Below are 27,342 nucleotides of genomic sequence, written 5' to 3'. Positions count from 1 at the left end.
ATATATTTAAAAAAAGTTATTTTAAATTGTAATAACATTTCACAATATTACAGGTTTTACTGTATTTGAATCAAATAAAAGCAGACTTAAAACATGTCTTACATTTAGATGACTTTTTTTAATATATACTATGTTTACACACTCATCTATCTATCTATCTATCTATCTATCTATCTATCTATCTATCTATCTATCTTATGTAAGTTATGCTTTTGAAATGTTTATATATATATATATATATATATATACACACTCAACTATACATTTAGACAAATGTCACACATCTAAAAGAAACCTGAGGTTTGGTGTCAAGGGGAAAATAGTGGCAGTTTATGTATCCTCTCTTGCAGGGTTTAAACTTTTACCACTTTTACCAGTTACCAGTCTAGGCTTTAACTGCTATGCCACATCCACCACGCTAACAATACCATGGCACAAGCACTGGGTAAAAAAACAAACGAAAAAAAAACAAGAGACTGCCCAAATGAATGTGTTACACACACCTACAGGATGTACACAAGGAAGTCAGCATGAATTGGATACGGGCTCCACCACAGAGGTGATAATGCTCAGGACTAACACCTTTAACTACATACAGCAAACCCTGGTAAATAGCACACAACCACACACTCACACACTGTGGAAAGGGATCTGTAGAGGATAGCCAAAAAATGGCCAGCAGAAAGGCTGTGTCTGTGTTTGTTTGTGCAGGTGCGTGTGTATGAGAAGGAGAGAGACATAATGCATGATTAAAGGACAGAGATAGATCAGTGGAAAAAGACATATCTAGACAAAACACACAACAACAACACTCTTTCTAGAGTTCAACAACAACGGTTCTAGAGTGTTGAACAAAGGCACTTTATATAGTTCACATGTATGGAGAACCAAACCTGCAGAAATTAAAAATGAATAAATGAATAAATAAATAAACAAATAAATATATGCAAATAAATGTAAAAAATTTCCTATTTAAACTTTTGTTTCCTTATTTATGTATAATTATATTTTTTCCCACATTTATTTATTTTTTCATTTATTTATTTATGCATTTATTTATTTCCACTTTTATTTACTGTCACATTTATTTATGTATATATGTATTTATGTCTCCATCTATTTATATGCCATGCAATATATGCCATGCATTGTAGATCCGTACACAGATGCTAACTGCAAATTGAAATTGCGAATTGAAAATACGGGCAATGGAAACTTCACAAATTTCACAAAAATTCCCATTTATCGCAAAAAAGTTTTACGCTCGCATGAGGAGGTTAATTGGGCAATTCGAAAAATAAATATTTCGCAAAACTGCAATGGAAAGAGTTTGTGCACATTTACAGTAACCTGACGTAGCTGACGCGGTGTGTTTGGACAGAAGACGAGAGAGAGTTCTTTATTAAATTCATAAAAGGCAAAAGAATTACAGGAATACTGGATTCAAACCTCAAAGAAATCACAAGCTTGAAGCAGAAATGAGGGAGAAACACCAGAAACTCCTCATATGAGCCGCTCACAGTATCAGGGTCTTTCCTTATTAATGCAATGCTTGATAACACACATGTCTCCTTCCAGTGCAGTGGCTGATATATACGTAAACCTACCAACATCCGTCGCCATGATTTTTGTAATGAAGAAAATATTACGTTTTAGTCGCATAACATCGGTTAGGAAACGCCGTCATTTCGCAATAGTTTTTTATCGACATTTAGAAAAAATAGCAAAAGTTTTCCGCAAATCTGTAATGGAAACGCGGCTACTGTTGACGGCAACAAACTTTTCCATAAAGAGGTGATATTTCCACTATAAATTGATTTCCTGGGGCATTTTTTAAAACCTTATTAAATAGTAGGCTATATGCATCATCATGTAGCAGCCTATAAGTTCTTAAGTTTAACTGATCAATTCAGTTAATAAGGCACTACTATAGGGCTGTTACCAGTAAAATAAAATCAGTTTCAACAAAATCCATCTTCGCATGAGGAAGATGTGGGACGTGCAGACGCAGACTCTGAATGGCATTAGATATTATTTACACAGAATGTTAATGCAGAGGAGCCATGGATGCATTTAAACTGCAATTACAATTGCATAAATAATGTTATGAGATTAATTTAATATAACATTTTGAATATTGAAATATGAAATGATAGAATCGATGAAATTATCCGTTTCAATATGAAGCTAATACAGCCAGTAGGTGGTGCCAAGCCACCATCTTAACGAGTGAGTTCAATCATTAATTCAGACGATTCATTCAAATAGACTTAAAATGCAGTTAGCTTCTGTGTACGGATCTACAATGCATGGAATAAAATGTGGTTAATAGTGGATAATTTGACGCGCTTCCATGTCAAAGTGTCTGTTATCATCGGATTCTGTTCATGTGTGCCCAGATATTTTAGACATCCCGACCTGCTGATGTTTTACGGCCATGTCCGGAATAAAGAGTAGGCCTATGTATGGTAAACCTACATAGCTACATAGAGTTAGGGTGATATTAAAGGACATAAACCGTGATATAAGATTTTGGCCATATTGCCCATCTCTAAGTCATTTATTTCCTGTGTGACCTGTAAAGTCACGTATTGTTTGGTCACACCACAAGGTGTCCCTGTGGCCTCAATGCTTCAGCACTGCCACTCTGAGCTCGACTGCTATGTCTGAAGTAAAACACGCCCCCCTCATTAGCATACAGAGCAATAAATGTATAAATACATAAATGTAGACATAAATACACATATACATAAATAAATGTGAAAATAAATAAAAGTGGAAATAAATAAATGTGACCCGTCACAGAAACCAGGGACACAAGTCGGCAGCACAACTTTCGAGCAAAATGAGAAAGAAGAGTTTTTTTTCAAAATTGGTGATTTTCAATTTTTTGGAGAATCTGTTAATTGAAATCACGAAGAAGCCTCTCCATGTTTGAGATAGCAGTATTGGTATATTTAAAAGCTTACATTTTGAGGTTGAAATCGGCTTGTCTTCGGAGATTCTAGCATGCAGTAGGGGCGTGGCGTGTCATTGTCTGTGTGTATTTCCATACTGAATAACCCGGCGCTTTTGCCCCCGCCCTCCAAGTCAACCACATGGCTACTTATTATGCTGTGCTCTGGCCAGCTCTCTCTGATATCAAAATTCAATGAAGATGGATGCCGCAAAGATTGTCGCAGACGAGATGAACCGTCTGGCAGTTACACCGAAAATGTTTTCGCCGCACTTCGTGGGCTCGGGAAACTGAACCGGAGGTATGGGCGCAGCGCGCTCGCCCTCAGTGCTTCAATACGGCGGCTCGGCTCGCTGACAGCGGTGGCTGGCTGTTTCATATGTGACGGAGAATCGAAATAGAGGATGCAGTTAAGACCTTTGCTGCTGCGATGAAGGCCTGCCGTGCGTGTTTCTGAAATGTAAGTTAAGCTTCATTTGCTCTTTAGTCGTTATTTAAGATGCTGAACCTGCTGATGATATAATGTGCTTGCGGACATTTCATTTGTGTGTGTATACGCACATAAGAAAGTGGTGTAAAGAGATTTGCAACAGTAATTTGAGGAGGTGAAATGTGATTATTTGGAAAATTGCAGAAATGACTGCTTAAAGAAAAATGCCAGCAGGCATTTGCCTCCTACATAAACTTTAATATTGTTGACATTTTGGGCACACGAGCGTTGCGTACTATTTGCGCTATAGATATGTAGGCCTATGGCTTATTGGTCTTTGTTTGTTGTTGTTGGTTTTGCGTTATATGTATATGGCATATTGGTCTTTGTGTGTTGTTGCTGGTTTTGCGTTATACTGTATGTATATGGCATATTGGCCTTTGTGTGTTGTTGCTGGTTTTGCGTTATATGCAGGCTATATGGCATATTGGTCTTTGTGTGTTGTTGCTGGTTTTGCGTTATATGTATATGGCATATTGGTCTTTATGTGTTGTTGCTGGTTTCGCGTTATATGCAGGCTATATGGCATTATTGGTCTTTGTGTGTTGTTGCTGGTACGTTGCAAATAGAGGGGCAGCACAATTGTTTTTCGCCTAGTGCGGCAGAAGTGCACTCATTCGAAGTGTAAAAAAAGCTGTAAAGCACATGGAGGAGCTTTACAGGGGGTATGGCTTATCTAAATGAGATGTAAATGAGCCCTATTGTCACCCCCAGCAGCAGAGACAGGTGAGAACTGCACAATCTTTAGCTCGTTTTCTCCTCTTTGAGCTTTTTTAAGTGCCTACTTTAAAATGGCCACAACTTCTCCAAATATTATCAGATTTCCACATGTTACACATCGTTGGAAAGCTTGGATATTACACTCTCAGAATCTATGAATAACTCAAAATGCCCCAGAACCGACTTGTGTCCCTAGTTTCCGTGACTGGTCACAAATGCATAAATAAATAAATGAAAAAATTAAATAAATGTGGAAAAAAATATAATTATTCATTAATAAGGAAATAAAAGTATAAATAGTCATTTATTTTAGTTTTTTTTTTTTAATTTATTTGGTTATTTATTCATTTTTGGTCCTCTGCAGGTTTGGTCCTTGGTTCCATACACATGAAGCACCTACACACAACAGCATACCGTTAGGGTGCTTTCACACCTGCCTCATTTAGTTCGGTTGAATTGCACTAGAGTTTGTTGTCCCCCTTGATGCGGTTCGTTTGGGCAGGTGTGAATGCAGCAATAGCACTTGGGTGCGCACCAAAAGCGGACCACACAAGCGTACGGTGTGCTTTCAAATTAACTCTGGAGCGGTTCGTTTATGGTGAGAACGTGATCTGACCTCGAACAGACCCAACTGCTAAAGAACTGTGCATTTTTGGACTAAACCAGCTGCGCTGTGGATTATGGGATGAGGACTAATGTTTCTTGACAGTTTGCACTTTTAGCATGGCAGCTCGCGGACAAACTTGGAGTTGTGAGGAGGTGCGGAGCCTCATAGAAATTTGGTCAGATGACCATAGTAGGTCCCAACTTTCAAAAACTCACAAGAACAGCGAAATCTTCGCTTTGTTTAGTAAACAACTCTCCATAGTAAAAAGCAGCGTGTTGTCTGTCCACTTTGTTTACTTCCGGGAGTTCTGTTGGAATATTCCTGCACGTTAATTTTGACCATTCGAAGGGCAGTTATGGAAATACGTTAAAGACACATCTAGCCAAGGAGTGATGTGGATGTTGTCACGTGACTGCATTTCGGGCCAGAACAATCAGTTTGTTGTGGAAAGGAACCAAACCGCCTGAAAAATGCTACAATGCCCTTTGTCCGGACCAAATGAACTGAACTACAGATGTGAAAGCACCCTTAATTCCCTCAATGTTAGTGTGCAGTTCTGTCTTGCCACCTTTTTAGGCTAAAGGCCACATTTCACCCTAGATTGTGTGTGCTGTAAAAAGAGCAAGATCTGTGTGTTGCACTGTGGAAGATGGCATTTCAAATAGCATCTCCAAATGCAAAGCAAATTAACAGTGAACGTGTATGTGGTGGTGCCGGGTGCAACAAGCTAGGGCCAATGAGAGAGAAGAAATGGAAGAAGAGAGGAAAACATTAAGAAAAGCATTCTTACCTGGCATCTGCTTCACTGTAGTACTCTCTGGCTACAATGTCCTCAAACAGTTCACCTCCAGTCACCCTAAAACACAGGTAACAAGTTCACCCTGGCTATTTGCTAATTCAAACAGAATTCCTGTTCTAGTGCAAGTCTCCACCTCAAGCTCAGTTTCCATGGAGACGAGAATCCAATGCGAAAATTCTCAGGAAAGACGGCATGATTTTGGGGAGTTATGGAATGTTTTTGATTATAGCCCATCTGATATCACTACACGGTTAATATAAAGATTAAAGATTTAAAACTTTATAATGCATAATAATTAAAAATGCACCGATGTATTGGCCGAAACCGATTTTCACTATCGTCATTGGCCGACTGTATAACAACAGCCGAAGATCGTGGCCGATTATTGCATATTTATCAAAACTGTGCAACTGACTGCAACTCATAGTGTCAAAGTTAACAGGACAATAACTGTTAAAAAATATGTCAAAGTAGAATCTATTTGACCCTATAAATCCCCTATATAATTCAAGCCAAGATGCCAGGTCCGTGGTTTATCCCTACACCTAACATTTTTTGTAGCGCATCTCCTATCCAGTAATCAAAAGAGCTTTGTTACTTTGATAAGAAACAAAGCCTCAGCTTTCAAATTCTGTCCATTTTATCACAAAATTCAAACATTTCTTCATTCAAACAAAGTGTCTTTTTTCAACTTTAATACAATAATAGCATGAAAAAACATGCATGAACATCAAAAGGTATGTTGAAAGATAAATCACAACTTACCGAAATGAATCATGTCTCATAATCACTCAATCAGTGTTTCAACAGCGGAAAGACGTCGATTAAACGGTTTGTGAACAATATGTCACTTAACGTTGCATTTACCTCAGGAAAGCTAGCCAATTTTCACAGTTCTTCAGTTAGCTATAAAAACCCTAGAGAGGAGCTTATTTACACCAAGTATGCCAAAAGGCAAATGTTTATGAGTTTGTTGTATACAAACATTGCAGTTTTATTTGAGTGTAATTATATCTGAAAATAAATAGCTGTTGAATATAATAGCTCTGTTAATTTTAACCTGTAATATTATAGTAATGTACCTAATTAGAGGGTTCCCTTAAGAAAACCGAACTATCACTATAACGGTAGCGGCAGATATAATTCTGAATAATCGCCTATTGGTATCGGCAGAGAAATTTAGTATCGGTGCATCTCATAATAATATACAGTATTCTCCTTATTACGTGTATTATCAACATGTTTCAGTTTACTTGTTGCAAATTACAGCTCATGAAGCCCATGTACCGGTATTCTTAAATGGATAGTTCATGAAAAAATATGGCTTTTGAAGACTTGAGATACAGAACACAAGTGTTGCTATTGTTAACTAAAACAACTCAAAATATAAAAAGTTTTTGGTACCTGAAATAAAGCTGGAATAGTTTTTTTTAAAAAATATCAGAAAAGAAGCCTTGGTAACTAACTGAAACAAATAAAGGCACGTTTCCACCGCAGGAACTACTAGAGACTACTAGAGGGGTGGTACCCGATTTGTTTCGACCGCAGGGACCAGGGTCTACATTATCGAGGTAGTACTTTTTCAAAGTTCAGGAACTTTTGGGGGTTGGACTTGGGCGCTTAACATGCTGATTGGTTGAGTTCATGAAGCATTTTATTTCAAGCACCATTTTTAAAAGTCTGTTGCTGTGCGTGCAGTAAGAGTTGTTTGCTATTCAAATCAACAATGGAGTTGAAAAAATACGACCACTGGACCGACGATGAGGTTCAGGCTTAATTAAGCGGAGGACGAGATCCAGCAGGAACTGGAAAGTCGCGCACAGTCCTATGTCACTGGACTAATTTGCCTATTCTTCACGGTACTTTAGACCGTGATGGAAACGCAGACAGCAACAGGTCTGGGGTAAACAATTTCCAGGGACAAATTGCTCCGGGTAATTTGGGTGGAAACGCGGCTTAAATTTAAGATGAAAAGCTAAAATGAAATTAAATCAAACCTAAAGTAAAACTAACGCTGAAAATTAAAAGTAAACATATAAAAATGCAAAAGCTAATTCAAAATATTAGTAAATACTATACTACAGTATATACTGTAAATAATACTGAAATGAAACTGCAGAACATGTCATACTGAAGGTACAACTTTATGTTCCTTTTAGGAGTTTGACAGACACTAGTTACTATCCACTTTCATCAGAACAGCAGAAACTCCTCTTTGGAAGCTCCTACTTACGATTTTGAAAAATCATAATTACAACGTGATGTACATTCAAGCAATTCTGGTCATAAAATGAATGCGTTTGTCAATTTTAACAACTTACTATGATCAATAACAATTTGTGGGGTGCATGTGTGCTCATCTCATAAATATGATCCAATGTTCCAACGTGACGAAGGCAGAAGTACTCCTTTTGCATTCATAAAGTGTCGTGAGCGTGAGCAGATGATGACAGCATTTTTTTATTTTTGCGTGAATTATCCTTTTAACAGTGCAGAAAAACAGAATAAAAGGCTTCAGAGGCACATAGCATTTGAGGGATGACTCATTTTAAGATGCGCTGTTCCTCACGTCAAAGCTCATTTGATGACGGGAAACGGAGGAATATTCTGAAAGGAAGTATACTGACACTTACAAATCAAACAGTAGGTAGTGGAAGCCCTCCTCTGATATACTGTCATGCAGACGAACTAAAACAGAAAAAGAGAAGGGAAATTAGGTTTATGTGGCTTTAGGGAAATAAATCACACAACATCCACCTATATAATATACATTTTTTTGGTTATAATTGGAGAGGGTAAAAAGCTCACCGATATTGGAGTGTTTCAGCAGACGACAGATTCGAGCTTCTCGTTCGAGCTTCTGATGGTCTGAGGGTCAAAGACAGAAGCACACAGGAAGTGTTGAGCAGAAATGATAAAACACTGAACAGTGTGATATTAGCTGTAAAGAAACAGCCCAGTAAGGATGCACTAATAGTGAAATGCTGGCAGATACTGATAAGCCTTATTTTATACTTATTTATATGTCATAGCTGCATATACTAAAATATAAAAAAAGACAACAAATTTTTTTGTGTAAAAAAAAATATATATATACACAAATATTTTTTAATTCCTAAATTCACTTTTACATTTTTTATTTTGTTTTAAACAGATATTTATTTTGAGATCTGTAAAATCTAACCTAAATCTAAAAATAAGCAAAAATGAACACCCATTAATCCAATTTACAATATCTGTCGATAGATATCCGATAAAAACTACTACATTGTCCATAACTGACATGGTACCAATATACAGTGCATCCTTACCCAAGAACAATTCACATACTGTGAAATATTGGGAATTTGAATAAAACCATATTCAAAATAAACAAAACTTCAAAACCCTCACAGTGGTTATAGCTCCATAGATAAAGAATATAGTTCCAGGCCATGTTTCCATTGGAAATTACATCATCACATACATGATATGCCATCATGTTTTTTTTAATTACATCATTATTATTTCCTTTGTCGGGTGTTGAGCATTTGGTGCAAAAACATGAGACCTGGAAGCAATCACAAACAATAAGCTTGTCACGGTTGGGCTAAATCAATGTCCCAGATCTCATTCAGTCTTGATAAAAAGATAAGTGCGGCCCAGAAATGAGAATGGCTAGTTAGAGACTCAACACAATGTTTTACTTCAGAATGTCCAGATTAGATTTAAGGTTCAGACAGTGAAAGTGAAAGCCCTGAACTAATATCTAATCTATATTTCTCCTGATCAGTCACCTAAGCCTGAGGAGCTCTTGTACTTACTTGTGACATACTGCACACTTCATTCAACAGCATACATGGGTGCATTCTTCAGTTACCTTGTGGGTAACTCTAGCTTTCAGCAAGGAGCAGATGTCGTCAGGTGTTACTCAACCATCTATGCGTCTATATCTATGTAACTATATATATATATATATATATATATATATATATATACAAACCTCTCGATATAAGCCCTGGTTATTGAAGAGCGCCCAACTGGCCCATCTGGACACAGAACACGCTGCCTAGGATAATGGTTACAATAATGAGGACACTAATGATGATGATGTGCTACTGAAAAAGGGGGATAAATGCTCCATGCTTGAGAAATCAACAGAATCAACAGAAACAGGACTAAAACCCCATCAAGCCACAGATGGATAAGGGCAATGCAAAATCGTATGTCTTAAGTGTATGATTCATGATTTAATGTCTCACTAAACTGATAGCAGCATAAAATGCCTCAAGACTCAGTGAAATTAAACCCAACAGCAACACATGCAATTCAAAGTCAGCTTTCCTTACGGCTGAAGGTGACATCAACAATTTAAATCGTTAAATGTTAAATGTTTTTAACAGCAGTTTCTAGTACCTGTATATTGTGCAACACTAACTGGTGGATAATTTGGAACCTTGCAAAATTGCAACGCTGGGCATTAAGGTTTGCAAAATTTCAAAACTCATTTTTGACATAGTAAGTGAAAGTTATGAATTCACAACATAATGCAACCAGTAAGGATATAGTCATGAAAACTTGAAAAATTCCATTATTTTACCATTCAAACCTTCAAATACTATAATAAACATTCATATTAACGTATAGATTTTTAATATATGTTTAATTTTAATACCACTTAATTTAAAAATATACATTTAATATAACATTTACAGATTCACCGTAGTTCAGAAAATCTAGGTTGCATAAACGGTGATCCCAAACATTATCTGGACAATTATGAATTCCGTCTTATGAATGTCATTGCATGATTGCACAAAATATCAAACCAAGTGGCAAATAAATGATGGCAGACTTTTCTCAGAACTTATTTCAATTTATTGAAACATTTTTCTGGTGATTTCTCCACTGTTTGACAACCAATTGTCAAAATATATTTTTGCGGAGGCCACTGTATGATGTATAAACATATAATCTAACCTTTATCTGACATTCATTCCAACTGACACAGTTGAGTTCCATATGAAGAGCCAATTAGCCTGTAAGTTTTATTTTCCATTTGATCACGTTCCACCTTTATAAACTGTTCAATATTTTATTGTCCCTATTCTCAGCCTTGCCATATTTTAGGATTTAATGGCTTGGCACTACCTCGTCTTAACTCATACTAACCCCTATCACAGAGATGGGCTACGTATATTGGCTGGAATCCCACCCCCTTTGTCTGTCGCTGATGTGCGTTGACCTTAAGCTCAGCTGCTGGGCATTCTCGGAGTTATACACATACTCATGAAGCTGTCGCAACACTAGAACGCCAGCACCAAACACGGTCAACCCAGTTACGGAGATCCGCTCTAGCTAATGAGTTCCCTCCAACCAAAATGGTCTTCCTGTATCAAATTTAAATAAAAATTTCACATCACTACACACTTCATTTCCGAGACCAAGTATCTATACTTCAAGGTGAAAGTAATGTCTTGCTAGTTAAACATTTTGGTGGTTTGGCGGTTTAAGTATGTGGAAAACTAGATATTTTCAAAATGTAGTCACAGAAATTTGTCTTAAAGTTGGCATGAAATGGAAATTCATCTATTTTCTAAATTCATGTTATTGATCTTACTGTGAACAATTGATCTGCCTCAATCCAATCAACAACTGACGGATTGAACCAAATCACCGCCCAAGTCACCGCCCTAACCCATGCTAAAAATACAAAAACTACTCGTGGAAAAATCTAGATAAACTAATAGGCTAGGTCATCGCTGGACGACTAGACCATTATTATAACGCAAAGGGTCTTACTTCAAATCACATCTCATGAACATATTTGTGCATTACCTAAGGGTCATGACCATCTCTCTGGATCAGATGATTTTCTCGTGCTCCAGGCATGAATGCTTGTTCTCTCTCTCTCTTATGCATACACACACACACACACACACACACACACAGCTGCCAAGTGCCAAAGGTGCCTTCACTGTCAGCCCTCTCTTTATGTGTCTTTCTCTTCAAGTCATTCATGATGATTCCTTCACTCTCTCTCCCACTCATTCTCTTTCTGTATATCTAGGTCACTTTCCTCTCTCATGCCCATCCTCCTTCTAACCCCTTGACAGATCATATTGTTTCTCTCCTCAAAGTAACTCTCAGCCTAAATACAGTCACTCCTAATCTACTTGACCAACCGCAGCGCCATCTTTTGTCAAATACATGTCAAATCGAACACTGTGATTTATCATCCTTTACTTGCTTTTTGTGACAATATGCTACAATAAAACATTTCTACAATAAAAGAAAAGGGCTAGGTTGACCTGTCAAGAATGTCAACATTGAAAATAAGAAGAAATAAGAAGAAAAGCACATCAATCAGTATATTGGAATAGAATTAAAACAGTGATTTTAAATTATAATAATTTCAACCCAAATTTCAAATGTAAAAATCTTACCAACCCGAAAGTTTTTAAAGTTAGTGTATATAAAAAGACACACACACACACAAACACAAACACACAAACACACACACACACACACACACACACACACACACACACACACACACACACACACACACACACACACACACACACACACACACACACACACACACACACACACACACACACACACACACACACACACACACACAAATAATTAGGTTTGTTGTTTATTATTTTTATGATTTTGTGGTAAAATATGACCTGGTTTTATGATGTTTTTTAAGCGTTAACATCAAGAAAGATCACACTTAAAATACCAATCCTAAACCATATTAACCAAGATATTTTTTTTTTCTTTATAAAATAAAGAAATAAATTCTACATTCCCAACCTTGATTTAATTTCCTCTAACCACACAATGTGTTTCTTCACCCGAGTTGTATTTAGAAGGTTGTTGGGCCTATTTTTAAATTGTTTTCAGCGTCTGTGGAATCAAATACATGTCAAGTGCTTGTTCTCCACATTACACATTCTCACCACAATGACCACACAGCCAATGGAGGACCCGATGAGGATGACACTTTGGCAAAGCAACTGCTGGCTTCAAGTTTCAGAAGGGAGGACAGAAGGGCGTAAAAAGATTTACACCCCTCAGTCAACAGCGGGATGTCGTAAAAAATGAAAATCTCTTTCTGTCATTTCACTGGTGTAGTTTCTCTCTCATTGACATGGTGTTTGAATTTACCTTTGGCAATGACAGTAACCATGGAAGGAGATTTAAATATAGTTATCAGCCTGCTGTAGAATTTTAAATGTCCATTGAATGTACTAGGATTGTATTTCTGAGCGTTTACAATTTGGTACTGTCAAGGTTTTTTGGACATGGTACCTTGATATCTTTTGAAATATGTGCATGTCAATACTGCAGTACATTTTTAATTATTATTTAATTATTTAATTATTCAGTACAATAGTGTATATCATATCAAAGTACCATAATATTACCAAAAAATGTCATTACTGCATATGATCAAAGTCCCTTTAAGATGTTTAAGTGTTATTCTATAGTCTTTGATATGGTGCTGCCACAAGTTGGCATCAAAATTGGAAATACATCATCTATTTTCTAAATGTATCTCAATAATCATATTGTGCACAATTCATTCATGCACATTTTAATATTCCAAATTTTTTGTTGACCCCGTACTTTTTAATCAAAATGTCATGGATAGAAACTGATGGATAGAACCAAGACCCTGCCCTCATTTTTTTCCTTTTTCGATAATCTGTTTCTCTTGGATGTTTGCCACAATGACATTTTGCTACTTCCATTAAATTGTGACTTTAAATTACTATGTTTTACATGTTCACACTTAGGATTGCAAAAAACTTTCCATTGGAATTAACGTGAATATATGGAAATGAAAGGGAATTAATGGGAATCAATTGGAAATTTGCAAAATTGCAGGTTAGCCTATAACAGGAAACTTAAATGTAGTTGAAAAAAATATCTTGGACCATAATCTTGTTTAGAAAAAACGGATTTTATGCAAATTCAGTTGAATTTCAACCCTGCGCATTCCTCAATCACAAGCACACTGCATATTACTTACTCCATTGAGGCCACAGCCCTGAATCGGCTGTCATTTACATGTTGAATGGGACTTTTGGGGGGATATGTTTATCTTATTCAACATTCATACTTTTTTGTTTGTCAATGACAGAATCGAACTCACAAACCAATCAAAGTCAAAAAAAATTATTCATTTGCATGCATGTCTAATTACGACCAAACAAAATGTTTATATATATGTTTGTATCTGATACAGTTTGTATAAATTATCCCAAATTTCCAATTAATTCCTGTAAATTCCCATAATTCCCTTTAAGTTTCCAACTTGGAATATTTCCAAAATTCCCCCGCTTATCTTCCATGGAAGTTTCTGGAAAATTACAGGATATATTCTGTCACTTTGCAACCCTATTCACACTATATATTAGTTGTAAAATTGTTCCTAGAATTAAAACCCATCTGTTGCATTCACCCATCATACCCATCTATTAAAAAAACATTCAATATGTTTCGGAACATTTGTAGGAATTGACTCACCTCTCGCGGACAGTTTTTTGGTGTTGATGATTTTGGCGGCATATTCTTGGCCTGTGCTCAACTTCACACATCGTCTCACCACTGAAAAAGCTCCCCTGGGGGGGAAAAAATAATTGAAAATTTAAGTGTAAGGTTCTGACAGTACAATAGCAGAACTACCATAATAATGCTACGTGTTGCCAGTGAAGTTTCAGCTGTATAAAAATTCAAAAAGACTGCCTCAAATCCTGGCAGCTTGTTTGGTGTTTGTTTTTACCCTTTCAGGAGGGAATAAACAGAAGCAAATAGAGTAAAATAATGGTCCTCCATGTTAAACACAGCAGATTATTTATTCATAGCAAATGTCCTTGCATCACGCTGTCGAACTCTTTTGCAGTAGAGGCTGTTCGACTGTGAAAGCTGACGTCACTAAAACGAGAGCTAAGGAAGCCTGTATTAATAAAATATACTCGACTGGGTTTGTGTTATATGAATAAAATATAGTACAGTAGGTTTGTCTTGATAAGTTCTGACGACTTATGCAGAGTCAGAAAATCATAATGGTGAGGAAAAAAGTCTGGGCCTTGAAAAATCATCTACATTTACGCAATAACGCAAACACTGTGATGTAGCTGAGGTTTGAATGTCATCACACTCAACTTATGTTTATACATGGGTTGTGATGAAATACAAATAGTAGGTCTGAATTATTTGGGGAACAAAATCTAATTGCAATTCTTCTAAAAAAAATTGTGATTGCAATTTTAAATAACAATAATGACAACAATAATAATACCAATACTACTTATAATAATAAATAATACATTTTCAATATTTATATTACAATAGTAATATTTCTTATTTTGTTTAATATTTTCAGTCAGTAATAATAATAATATTATTATTAAAAATTAAAAATGTCTTAAATTAATATTAATGAAAAATATTAATGAAACTTATATTTCACTGTAAACAAAAACTCCAGCTCCTCCTCCACCTCAAGCGATTCTGAACTACAATGCGCAGTCAGAGTTCACGTTCAACGATCTGCATATTTCCGCTGGTTTGAGCAGAAAATTGCAATTTGTTTTCTGCTAAACCTCAGGCCTGAGGGGTGACAAGATCCTCATCAAATGCTCCTCGCCCTTCAGATCTGTGAAAGCATCACTACGTCTCATCATCCTTGCTGTTTATTTTCTCTTCCAGTCTCACCATTCACTCATTGTTCATGCAGTACCTCTCTAAATTCAATCCCATATCTGAAACTGTGAAATTCAAAAAGTCGACAAACGAGTAGTTTAAACTAAAGGGATGGTCAAAACTGGGGCTGCTATGCTCTTACACACACAACATTTAAGCACTCTCTGTACAAACTCAGATTAAAGCAACTATTTCTGCAAATAAACAATATGCGTCTCTTGCTAAACCAGCCTATTTTGACGACTCTTACGAAGAATGATTTTCTGAATACATTTTATATGCAGTAATAAATATGTGGATATGAAAGAGACCATCATAGAAGTGATGGAAAGTCTTTTTCCTTTTATTAGGCCTGAATCGTTATTTTAAACCGGTTCTTTGAAATTCCAGAGTGGATTAATTTATTACATGTGCAAAAACATTTCAACAAAGCCATATCTTACCACATATTGGTCTTTATTATGTTCTTCTATTTAAATGTTGTATTAATAACTGTATTACATTAATCAATTTAGTTGTTAGTTTGATGCAGCCCATTGACCTCATAAAATAGTGTATTTTAGCTCATTAAAGTTATTTTAAAAATCTCAAGCGATTTAGGCTTTTATTCACATATAAACATTGATCAGATTCAGAACATAAACAGAAGCTCAACCAAACCTGCGCGAAAATAAACTTCATTGGTTCTTGTGGAAGCTCTAACACGCGAGAATGAACCTCATTGGCTCTCACATGTCAAGCGAACAGCTTCCGTTTACCATAACTGATATGTATGATTGTAAATGTTTGTATGTAAATAAAAGCCTAAATTCAGTCTGTTAATCATATAAAGCGATCGTGTCTCTTTAGAATTTTCTTTTGACTTGCAGGTGACTTGACATCACTTGCAGGTGAGCTATCCATTTAATTACACATCTTGGCTAAAAATGCTTGAATAAAATGTCATTTTCGAATCTGTTTCTGCACGTATTGGTACACATGACATACAGCCAAGTCGTATTTCCAAGAACGTTTTATTTGGTGATATTTTTGCTATCCGGATACTGATGTAAATTCGTCCCAAAAACAAAAAAAATCTTCGATCGGTTCACTCGAATTGCCGATATTCGAGTTACTTTGAGAGCCTCTTGGATTCAATCAGATTACTAAACAAATAGGTGACTGGTTTTCTGAACCGACTCAACCGATTCCTTGAGAAGCAACGATTAGTTCACGGCATATAGTACAGAAAAAGCATCGTGTTAATTAAGTAACGTTAACTTAGACATGTCGAATACAACCCAGCGCAAACAGACATGTAAAGTTAGGCTACGTGCATTTTTACGTTTACATTTGAGCATAGAAAAATCTGATGTGAGCCACTGCACTAACTTAATCAACATTTCTTGCATCTGCGGTACGAGGGTTGTTTTGAACTCATATTAAAGGGTCTGAGTGGTGGTCAGGTCAGTGGATCTTGGCAGGACTTGCTTGTATCTATCTCCTCCCTCTGTGACAGCACGTTTATCGGGGCACCACCACGCCTCAAGTCTGCTGTCGGTTTGCTCTAACTTACAAGCCCCAAAAAATATCACCATGCAATATTCGTGCAGGACATTTCCACACATGCACAATCGTAAACCGCGGGATACTCACTTGCCCAGCTCCTCGTACAGCTGATATTCATCCGTGAAGCGCGTACATGTAGTCGTGGCCATGTCTTCCCGTCACGGACTCGGACACGCTTTAAGAATTAAAGATGTCCTAAATTCGGCGAGCTAGAGCGTCCGGGATATTCACCTCGATATTGCGCTCAAAAAAGCCTGATATGTCTTAAAATGACAGGTTAATGGTGTGTAGGGCAGCGTGTATGCTGACAGCGGGCGTCCTCACCCCCGCGCTGTGCTCCAATCACCTGCCTTCAAAATAGACTGCGAGAGCGCGCTGACAGCTGACTCACTCTCGCCACCTGTCGGCGGAGGGCAGAACTGGCGTGCGTGGGTGCGCTGCTGGTTTACTGTTATTGTATCTCCAAATAGGGACAAACCATGAGGGGGGCTATTTGTATTTCGATGAGCTCTTGCGTAATCGTGATAGTGTCCTGTAAATAAATAAAAAAAACACTGACTTAAATAATGCACCAAAGATAGACGAAAATAAAATTTTAAATACATACAAACAAATGTAGGCCTATTTAGCGTTTCGAAATAAATACGTAGACTATATATATATATATATATATATATATATATATATATATATATATATATATATATACTGTGTATTATTGTTTTATTTGTATTTTATTTATTCTGTAGTAATTTGTGAAGCTCTTTGAGCTTCATTATGTAAGGCACTATACAAATAAAATGTAATATTATTCATTTTATGTAAATGCTGTCTTTTGCATGCACACGGATAAATGTAAATGCTTTTTCCACAGGGTATTATTTTGAATGGGTGTTGGCTGACATGCTTTTTGTTGGCTTTCTCTGACCTTTCACATGTAAATGCAATACACACAGTCATCATCTTGTGCCTTCAACACTACTTGTTCTATCAAGATTTTTTTTCCAATTATTATTATTAAAATGGTCAGGTGCATTAAAAAGATTTTTTGGCTAATGTTCCATCATACCCATCACGTGTGTGTGTGTGTGTGTGTGTGTGTGTGTGTGTGTGTGTGTGTGTGTGTGTGTGTGTGTGTGTGTGTGTGTGTGTGTGTGTGTGTGTGTGTGTGTGTGTGTGTGTGTGTTTAACCATTAGATAACGAACATGGACGCCCACTCGATATTTTATATTCAGCTCAATGTCAACATCATTAACCCCAATTATACTAATTAGATTTGGTATCTGACTCATTATGAGTGTTTCTAGCTCTTTTTCAGCTCTCGGTGGAGGAGGAGCAGAAAATCGCAAGAACATACACTGGAAAGAAGATCAATTCTAAAGAGATTCAGCCGAGAATGATTCCGAGCCAAGCACAAATTTACACTTATTTATTCATTTTTGGAGAGAAAAGTATTTTCTTCATACAAAACAAATAAATGATTAAAACTGTAAAGGTAGGATGACATGCTGATGACCAATTGAAAAATATCAGTGACATTATCAAAAATTAAATATTGAGCTCAGCTGCAACGAAACCAAAAATTCAATGAATATATTATTGCTTAAAATATTAATATGTACACTCTAACTCACCACCAATTGGGCAAATTCATGAATTCAATTCAGAGTGCAAAATTCATGACTCAAGAGCAAATATTAAATTTATAAATAATAAATATAAATAATAAACCACATTTGAAATACAGAATAATGAATCACTGAGTCTTTGATAGGAGTTGAAACAGTATTCAGTCATTCTGAGCCCTTGAAAATTAACGGCCTAGTCTTAGTATTCTGCGTTTCTCCTGGTCACATTGAATGTGTTTAACTAAAGTTTACTAAACTCAAAAAAATGTAAGTATTTCAAATTCTTTGAAATCTTTGAAATTATTTAAATCTGAAATAATTTCAGAGGTAAATGTTTGAAGAAAGAATTCATGTTTCTCATTCATTTAAGAATGGGAGCAATGTCTACAAAGGTAGCAGTGGAGCTGAACTATCACAAAATGCTTTACAAATATTCCAAGACAGCCTTGGCTAAGTTGGCTATAAGAAGAGACGGTCAAACAATAAGACGCAATACATTGACATGAAGATGAAAAAGGAAATCGGCGTATGAAGCTCCACCATTAGGACTCTTGTCCTCCACCAGGAGGCGCTGCAGAGACTCCTCCTCACAGCTCTCGCGCACCAATTTCAGCTGAACAGAAAGAACACACACTTTATATAAATCAAACTATATAAAATATATATACACAACTATATACAACTATATAAAAACTATATACAAACTATATAAATTAACTATGAACACAATTAAAAATATTTCAATGCCACAGTTGAAAGTTGAAGGAAAAACTGTTTGACCTAATAGGCCTATGTGGTTTTAGCGGTGCCGATTTTTTGTCTAAATAAGTTAATTCTGTGTCCACATCCTGTCAGTTCCTGAACGAAACATTCTGCAAATGAGGGGTGCGAGTCATTCACCTGGAGAGTAACAGCTGCTGAGGACTGCAGAGAGCATATGAGAGCTCTGGTGCTGATGGAGAGGGAGTTCTCAAGCACTGGAAGATTGATCTACAGAGAACATACGACACACACATGTACAACACTAAAGTGAAGTAAGTCAGAGCACTCAAAATCACAAGTGTGTCCTGTGGCGAGACATGCTGTACTCCACATAAAACCACTTCAAACTTTTCACTAATAATTGTTAATTTATTACACAGATTGTTTGTAACACTTTATAATAAGGTCCATTAGTTAACATTAGTTAATGTATTAACTATAAAAATGAGCAATACATTTCTTACAGTATTTATTATCTTTATAAATGTTAGTTAATAAAAAATCCAGCTGATCATTGTTTGTTCATTTTAGTTGACCGTGCATTAATTAATGTTAACAAATAAAAACCTTTGATTTTAATATATTAGTAAATGTTAATATTAACTAAGATTAATAAATGCTGAAGAAGTATTGATCATTCTTAGGTCATGTTAACTAAGGTAGTTAACTAATGTTAACTAATTAACATTATTGTAAAGTGTTACTGATTTTTTTCTAATAACACAAATTAATAGAGATGATATATATTTTGACTTTAAAATCTGTCACACAAAGTGAACTATTTAAGTGAACTGATTTTCTCTTAAAATCAACATTACACACAACCGTGCAAAAGTTTAGGGTCAGTAAGATATATAATTTGTAAAAGTTAATTAACTCTTTTATTCAGCAAGGATGCATTTAATTGATCAAAATTGAAAATAAATACATTTATAATGCTTCAAAAGATTTATTTTTCAAATAAATGGTGTTCTTTTGAACTTTCTATTCATCAAAGAATTCTGAACAAAATGTATACCGTTTTCAAAACTGATAATAATAATAATAAGAAATGTTTCTTGAGCAGCAAATCAGCATATTAGAATGATTTCTGAAGGTTCCTGTCATACTGAAGACTGGAGTCATGATGCTGAAAATTCAGCTTTGCCATCACAGGAATAAATATAAATTTAAAATATAATAAAAACGATTATTTTACATTGAAATAATATTTCACAATATTACTGTTTTTAGATCAGACAAATGCACCCTTGGTGAGCAAGAAAGACTTGAATTGCAGATGCATTGCTTCATTTTTATCCATCAGTCAATTTGGACAAAGTCTGCTAAATGAATAAATGCAAATGTAAACGCCAACTCAACGTGTCCTTATCTCACCTCTCCAGATGTGAGGTAGGAGAAGGAGTTGGTGTTGAAAAGCTGTAGAAGAATATGAGGCGGCACACAGCTGCCCACCCAAATGAGCAGTGCCAGTGGGCAGTAGATCAGATACAGACCCCCTGGATCCAGACTAGAGACAGTGCAGCGCACAGCTTCTCCTAATGATGGCATGTTGGCATTATCAGCAGAGACAGACTGCAGGGGTAAGAAGAGAAAACACAGAGACTTTTGCGTCATCATCCTTCAGGAGTGAAAGCATCAATATTTTAGGTGGAAGTTTGTTTTGGATTTAAATGTGACATGGCTTTTCCTTGCTTTTTTAAAGTTTGGTGTACTTCAGTAGACCTTTGTAAATTGTAATGTTTCAAAACTTTTGACAGGTACTGTATGCAGACAAACTTTCATGGCAAGACGCTCCCATTCCAGCCCAACAAGACCATTTATTATAGAAGTGTTTAACAAAAAGTGCTCTTATAGGTACATTTTTCGTCATGTTAGATACTGAATATCAATCCTCTCTACTCTCTACGGACTCGCATATCTGCAGTGTTTGTAGTTTTTAAACACTTTGTAGTGCTAATCGAATTCTCGTCCAACGCACAATGGGTTGTGGGCAATATTAGCAGTTTGAGTGTGTCGGATCTCTTTCTCTTTTGTAATGTCTCTCAGCCATCTCTCTTTCTACAGTCTCTCTTCAAACCTCCCTCTTGCTCACTCTCTCTCCTCCCCCATCATAAGTGGACACACCCTCTACTGCTAATTGGCTACGAGTGTGTTGAGGTGTTCGGTCCGATCTACTTTCAAAAGCGTTTATCAGAAATTGCTTACTGCACCTTTAAGGTGATGATTAGATGACAGCAAAGGAAATCTAAAAGTAAAAATAGCAGAAATAAGCATGTACAATTAAATATTCAATATTGGCTGATATAAATCCAACGTTGATCATATATTGATAAGTTATACCGATAAATTACAAAAGAAATCTATAATATCAGTTAACATTACAAAAGGTACTAATATATTGTGCATAACCAATTAAAACTGTCTTTGGTGCCAGAAATCTTGACATAATAAGCATAAAACGCTATAAATAGAGAGAGAGGGAGAGTACAGTAGATGCATTATTGCTAGTGCCGTGAAGAATGTGACATCTCTAAATCCCACCATGTGCATAACAATCCAACTGAGAATCACAAATTCTTACAGACAAGGAAACAGTCTCATTCCACTGACTAATTGCGATGAACAGAATGTTCTAGATGTCTGTCTCTCACCAAAGGCAGAATAAGTGGGTAGAACTGAGAAGCAGTGCTCCGCGTGTCCATGGAGACAATGAGGCTACGCAGTTGTAGACGCTGATGTACAGAGCTACGCAGTCCAGGCAGCAGCACTTCACTCTTGCGCAGACTGTTAATGTAGGCAGGTACGGCTTTCAGAAACTGAGGAAGCACCAGCTGACAGAAAAAAGACACACAGAGAGATGAGAAGGACATTTAAGACTCCATTATCCAAATTAAAAAGGATTCACTTCGAATGGCTTCTCAGTGATATTATCTGTGCCTGCACCAGTAATAAGGCTAACGAATGGTAAAGTTAATTGAGATCAGAATATAACAGTATAGAAGACTGTCTGTCATCTCTTAAAACTGTATTAAACTTTTCCCCCCAAAAAAAACTCGAGAGAAGACTTCACAGGTCTAAAATATCTGATTAAGCTGTAATTACACAAATCACTAATAATTGTCTAGGGCTTTTTGCACAAACAAGACAATGTGACAAAAAGGTTACCATTCATTTAAGCAATTCAAAATTGGTATGAATTGGAATGAAAACAGCTGGAGCTAGTTTTGTTTTTTTAATTGGTATCACGTATCATGGTTTAATATTTGACAAAAATGATTGCTCAATCTGAAAGTGTATGATAAATCTCTAGAGTATATCAGAACGAAAGCGTGTGCTGGTCCAGAAACTTATGAAAGAGATAATATGTGAAATATGTGAATAGCTAACCTGTCCTGGGGACACAGAGGAAGTGCAGCTGTGTTTCCTAAAGCAAGCCAACATCTCAGTAACCTCCGTCTGTAACTCCTCCCGCAGGGACTGCAGTGGAATCTCCAGTGCTAACGAATACACTGACTCACACACACATTGACAAAATAAAATTGACAAAATTCAATTATAATCAAGAAGACTGGGCTCTGTGAAAAAAAAACCTGATTACACATGGCTAATTATTTATAAAGTAAATTTATATACAATATTCATGTATTATGTATTATTCATACACTACTGTTCAAGAGTTTTGGGTTGGTAAGATTTTTCAATGTTTCATTTGATTAAAAAAATACAGTAAAAATTATAATATTATGAAATATTATTACAATTTAAAATAACTATTGGATTTTAATATATTTTAAAATGTAATTTATTCCTGTGACGTCAAACCTGAATTTTAAGCATCATTACTCCAGTCTTCAGTGTCACATGATCCTTCGGAAATCATTCTAATATGCTGATTTGCTGCTCATTATTATCAATGTTGAAAACAGTTGTGCTGCTTAACATCTTTTGTGGAAACTGGGATATATGTTTTTCAGGATTTCTTTGATGAACAGAAAATGTAATGCTGTCAATTTAATGCATCCTTGCTGAATAAAAGTATTATTTCTTTAAAAAAACAAAATAATTTGACCCCCTGTTGTGAAAATCATGTTTTTAATGTTGTTTATATGTCTATGTGGTGTTTTTAATATGCTTTAAGACGAACCATGTGCAAATTCATAAGTCAGCACCATTGATGAGTATTTTCTCAATAAAATCTCTCAAGAACGAGGTTTGAAATTTTTAAATTTTCTGAAATGAAAAATCGAGTACTTTTAGCAATGTAGTTGGGAAATTATGTATACGATGTATATTACAGTGTAATGATGAACTATAGGCCTTTCTGGGTTTCTTGGTTTGTTTCTCTGTCACATGGTTTGTGAAACATTAGCAACAAATTATTAGCTAAAGGCTAATCATAATATTTACTGTCCAACATTGTGAAGAGCGATACCGTTGTGCAGCATTTACTACAGTAACTTGACTAAAGTTGACCAAGTGGATCTCTGAGCTGGTGTGAGTGAGTGGAGGCGGGGCTAATTTGCATATTCATTGATCCACGTATATTAAATGAACCAAGGGTGTAGAGTTACACTCAAGCTATTTTAAGGCATGAATAAAACATTTTCGCAGGAAAAAAACATTTAAATATATAATTTTGGTGATCAAAGATGAGTTTTAAGGGATAAAATTATCGACTACAGGGGAACTAAGAATTTTGTAGGCAGATTAGTCACAGCAAACACTGTTTTTATACTTTTCTTGCAGTAGAATGTGAGGAGCGTCTCAGCTTGGCTGCTTCTAAAGGTATCCAGCAGTTGATGGGAAGCGGATAGAATTACGGTGTGTATCCGAGTCCTGTTCTCTCCAGAGGAATTAATGTATGACAGCACAAACTACAACAGCAAAATGAGAAGGGAATCAAACAAATGAATAACAATAAATATAACAGTTGAACAACACTCGAAATTATTTATCATGTCCATTACTCTCAGATAAGCATAATATATTAAGGTGTAATATATTGTGAGATTTGTTTAAAGGGGGGGGGGATTTGTTGCCGGGGGAGGGGGGACGGGTAATGTATCACGTGCCATTTGAACTGATGCGCTACAGCGATCTGTCACATTTAAAAGCGCCAAAACGTTGGAAATATTGACAGAATCTGACAGCTGAGAATTTGTTCCATATCAAAGGTGTCAGTGTCCTCTTTGTCCGCGATTTTTCTCTGCATGAGAAAATGCAGTGGTCCAATCAGTAGTTAAGAGCCTGAACTTGCTTATTGTAATTCGGAAATTAGTGCACATGAGTGAAAAAAAAAAATACAGGACTAAACTGCACTAAAAATACAGCACTAAAAATACAGTCTAATCTAGCGTGAGATTTCTTTGCTGAGCGTGAGACCGTGAGATTGAGGCTGAAAGTGTGAGTGTCACGCCAGATGTGTGAGAGTTGGCAACCCTGAATTTGTAGGGAGGCATCTGATGATCATACTAGAAGCTACATTGGAATTCGCGAATTGAAAAATCAAGTGAGCCCAGACTGATTTGTTCACAATGGACATTTTTAGCAAACCATACCGTTATCTGAAAGCGAACTGTACTCAGACCACCTCCTGAGATGGTCTCGGTTTGGTTTGCTTTTAAGGGGTCTGAGATCGTTTGGAGTGTTTACATATGGGCCAAAAATCACACAAACTGCACTCAGACTAAAAATGGCCAAGTGTGAAAACAAAACACCATATGATTTATCCAATGACATTCCATCAATCCAACCTGTATTGCTACACCCCTTGTTTCATCCAAAGATTTGTTGTGAGTGAACTCAAATGCCAGAGCTGTTCGGTAATCAAACGCTGCTATGGAAACACAGCAGGAGTCGGGGCCGGCGATGATGGAGCCATAGCAACCAGATATGCGCATCTCTGTAGAGAAATATCGATTGAGATGTTAATAGACCCACCAGCTATTTATGAATAACATCTGGAATTCATGCAATGAATTCATGTTACAATCAAAGTGACTGTCAAGTATTCCAATGATTGGATACTATGTAACGTTTTATATAGACTACGACCCATATATATACAGTATGCTCTATGTCTAATATTATATTGATTACATTAAAAAGAAAAGATATACATAAAATTTATTTTGGAGTAAAACTACAGTCTAAATTACATTTAGTTGGTTAAAAGTTTAGTCCAATTAAGTCACAGTTCCTCTCTGTTTTGGAATCTGGGTATCTAGATTCTATTATATGCCCCTTTGATTACCTTTACTGACAAAAACTCTGAGTTGAACTTTGAAGGCCATCTGCATGTTCACACATCTGCTCAGATCAGTTCGGAAGCGTTCCTGTTCGATCTCTGACTGCAAAAGAAAAGTACACGGAAAGATTTATGAAATGACACCGTTTGGGCATGTTCACACTGCATTAAATACGGTTGTCACTACTCTTCTGATTGATTAATTGTGTTCTCTTCACACAGTTTAGTTATTTACAGGAGTGCCAACTGCATTTTGACCATGAAAACTTCACTCTAGAAAAATTCAGGTGGTGATAACTGTAAATACAATAAATCTGCATAGTGTACAGAACCAAACTGAATGACTAGTTGCTAGCACAGTGATACCACACTCTTTAAGTCACTGAAATAGAGGTACACTTACACAACCGTTAATAAGTTTAGGGTCTGTAAGATTCATTTTAAAAAGAAACTAATACTTATATTCAGCCAGGATACATTACATTGATCAGTGAAGAGATTTACGAACCTTCTAAGTGAAGAGATTTACGAACTTTCTACTCATCATAAAATCTTTAAAAAAAAATCATGGTATCATGATTTCCACAAAAAATATTAAGCAGCACAGCTGTTTCAACACTGATAATAAGAAGAAACGTTTCTTTCTAAAACAGAAAACAAATTTTTTTTAAATTCTGATAACATTTCAGTTTTTACTGTATTTTTTACTGTATAATACAGCATTTGGTTTGACCCCTTTATTCCATATACGCATAGAATTATAATTTGAAGGATTCATTCTCACATTTAAATGTGAAAGTAAAAAGTCGAAAGCACAAAATGTTTTAGAAAACCTAAACATGAATACTGAATTTGTTTATGAGAAAAAAAAAGTATAGAAACAAAGAGAGAAGAGAATATATAACAATGTAAAAATGTCACATTACACAAAAGATATCTGTAGGTCACTAATAGAATAGTCAAATAGGAACGATAATAAAACATTAGAGTATAATGTTGTATACTATACACTATACAGTATAAAAAAATACTATAATGAAAAATAACTAGGATTTCTGTAGCAAAGAGCTTGATGATTCTACACATTTCCAGTGAATCTTAAATCTGTATTATCTGGTTACTTTGCATTTGGCTGAGATTTTTCATTCAATACTACAGTACACTAATTGCACTAATTGTCCTCTTGGAGCAGTATACTATGGAGCCCAGAAACCCTAGCGGCACACCTTCTTCCAGTTAATTGGATGCCTCTACATAAACTTTGTATTAGCAGCAGAGGTTTTTAAAAAGAACCAACCATTATGACATTCCAGGCTAATTCTCGAGGCAGCCATTGGGTTGTTTCGAATTTTCAAATCTGTGCAGCAGTTTTAGAGTAATTGGGCTCTAAGGTTTCTTCTTCTGACATAATAGGTCACGAGGGTGTAGTTGGTGTCAACAAAGTGCACATGGCATTTATTACCTGTAGACTGTCATAGCAGATGAGCCCACCCCCTGTGAGAAAGGGGATGTGCCCTGGCCAAGCTCCGCCTACTTCTTGATGGGAGAACACAAACATGTGCACGCTGCAGCCTTGATTGACACACTCTTTAGCCAACGAATTTGAATAATCTGGTCCTTGGAAAATGGACTAATATGAAACCAAGAACAGGCAGAAAAAAAAACACAATTTGATAAACCTCAAAACTAATGATATGGACCAAAAAAAATTGCATGTTCTTTAATTCACCTTCACTTTACTAGAGCTGAAGAATCCAGAGGAGCTTTTCTGATTTGTGCCTTCAGAAAAAGGTGAGGAATGAAATATCAATAATTTGCCAGGAGACCCCGCAGCCTATTGAAATGAGACATCAGAGATTAATAAAATAACATTTGC

At 36.1% G+C, this 27,342-nt stretch overlaps 2 protein-coding genes across 49 annotated transcripts in view; both read right to left on the bottom strand.

The window, feature by feature from the left end:
* Window positions 1-17,199, bottom strand: part of camk2b1 (calcium/calmodulin-dependent protein kinase (CaM kinase) II beta 1) — a 68,778-nt gene extending 51,579 nt beyond the window's left edge. For 23 of the 44 annotated variants that reach the window (XM_077241270.1, XM_077241272.1, XM_077241297.1 and 20 more), the window contains exons 1-5: window positions 16,913-17,173; window positions 14,099-14,193; window positions 8,381-8,440; window positions 8,206-8,260; window positions 5,564-5,629 (exon numbers count right to left, since the gene is read on the bottom strand). In XM_077241270.1, the coding sequence (XP_077097385.1) occupies window positions 5,564-5,629; window positions 8,206-8,260; window positions 8,381-8,440; window positions 14,099-14,193; window positions 16,913-16,974 (338 nt within the window). In that variant the 5' untranslated portion in view covers window positions 16,975-17,173. Of the gene's footprint in view, window positions 1-5,563; window positions 5,630-8,205; window positions 8,261-8,380; window positions 8,441-14,098; window positions 14,194-16,912 lie in introns of all 44 variants that reach the window. The other 21 variants (XM_077241273.1, XM_077241271.1, XM_077241313.1 and 18 more) reach the window with 4 other exon arrangements.
* Window positions 17,200-18,226: 1,027 nt separating this feature from the next.
* Window positions 18,227-27,342, bottom strand: part of LOC143748986 (protein transport protein Sec24C) — a 28,952-nt gene continuing 19,836 nt past the window's right edge. For 3 of the 5 annotated variants that reach the window (XM_077241325.1, XM_077241324.1, XM_077241326.1), the window contains 10 exons: window positions 27,196-27,300; window positions 26,929-27,096; window positions 25,473-25,569; window positions 24,973-25,121; window positions 23,955-24,093; window positions 22,607-22,728; window positions 21,871-22,050; window positions 20,594-20,791; window positions 19,355-19,444; window positions 18,779-19,067 (listed from right to left, as the gene is read on the bottom strand). In XM_077241325.1, the coding sequence (XP_077097440.1) occupies window positions 18,930-19,067; window positions 19,355-19,444; window positions 20,594-20,791; window positions 21,871-22,050; window positions 22,607-22,728; window positions 23,955-24,093; window positions 24,973-25,121; window positions 25,473-25,569; window positions 26,929-27,096; window positions 27,196-27,300 (1,386 nt within the window). In that variant the 3' untranslated portion in view covers window positions 18,779-18,929. Of the gene's footprint in view, window positions 19,068-19,354; window positions 19,445-20,593; window positions 20,792-21,429; window positions 21,465-21,870; window positions 22,051-22,606; window positions 22,729-23,954; window positions 24,094-24,972; window positions 25,122-25,472; window positions 25,570-26,928; window positions 27,097-27,195; window positions 27,301-27,342 lie in introns of all 5 variants that reach the window. The other 2 variants (XR_013206859.1, XM_077241323.1) reach the window with 2 other exon arrangements.

Source organism: Siphateles boraxobius, unplaced genomic scaffold (genome assembly GCF_051911475.1).
Source record: "Siphateles boraxobius isolate OS27281-9 unplaced genomic scaffold, OSU_SipBor_1 24, whole genome shotgun sequence".
Taxonomy (NCBI): domain Eukaryota; kingdom Metazoa; phylum Chordata; class Actinopteri; order Cypriniformes; family Leuciscidae; genus Siphateles; species Siphateles boraxobius.
Note: the sequence above shows the minus strand (reverse complement) of the source record. Positions and strands in the feature narration are given on the sequence as shown.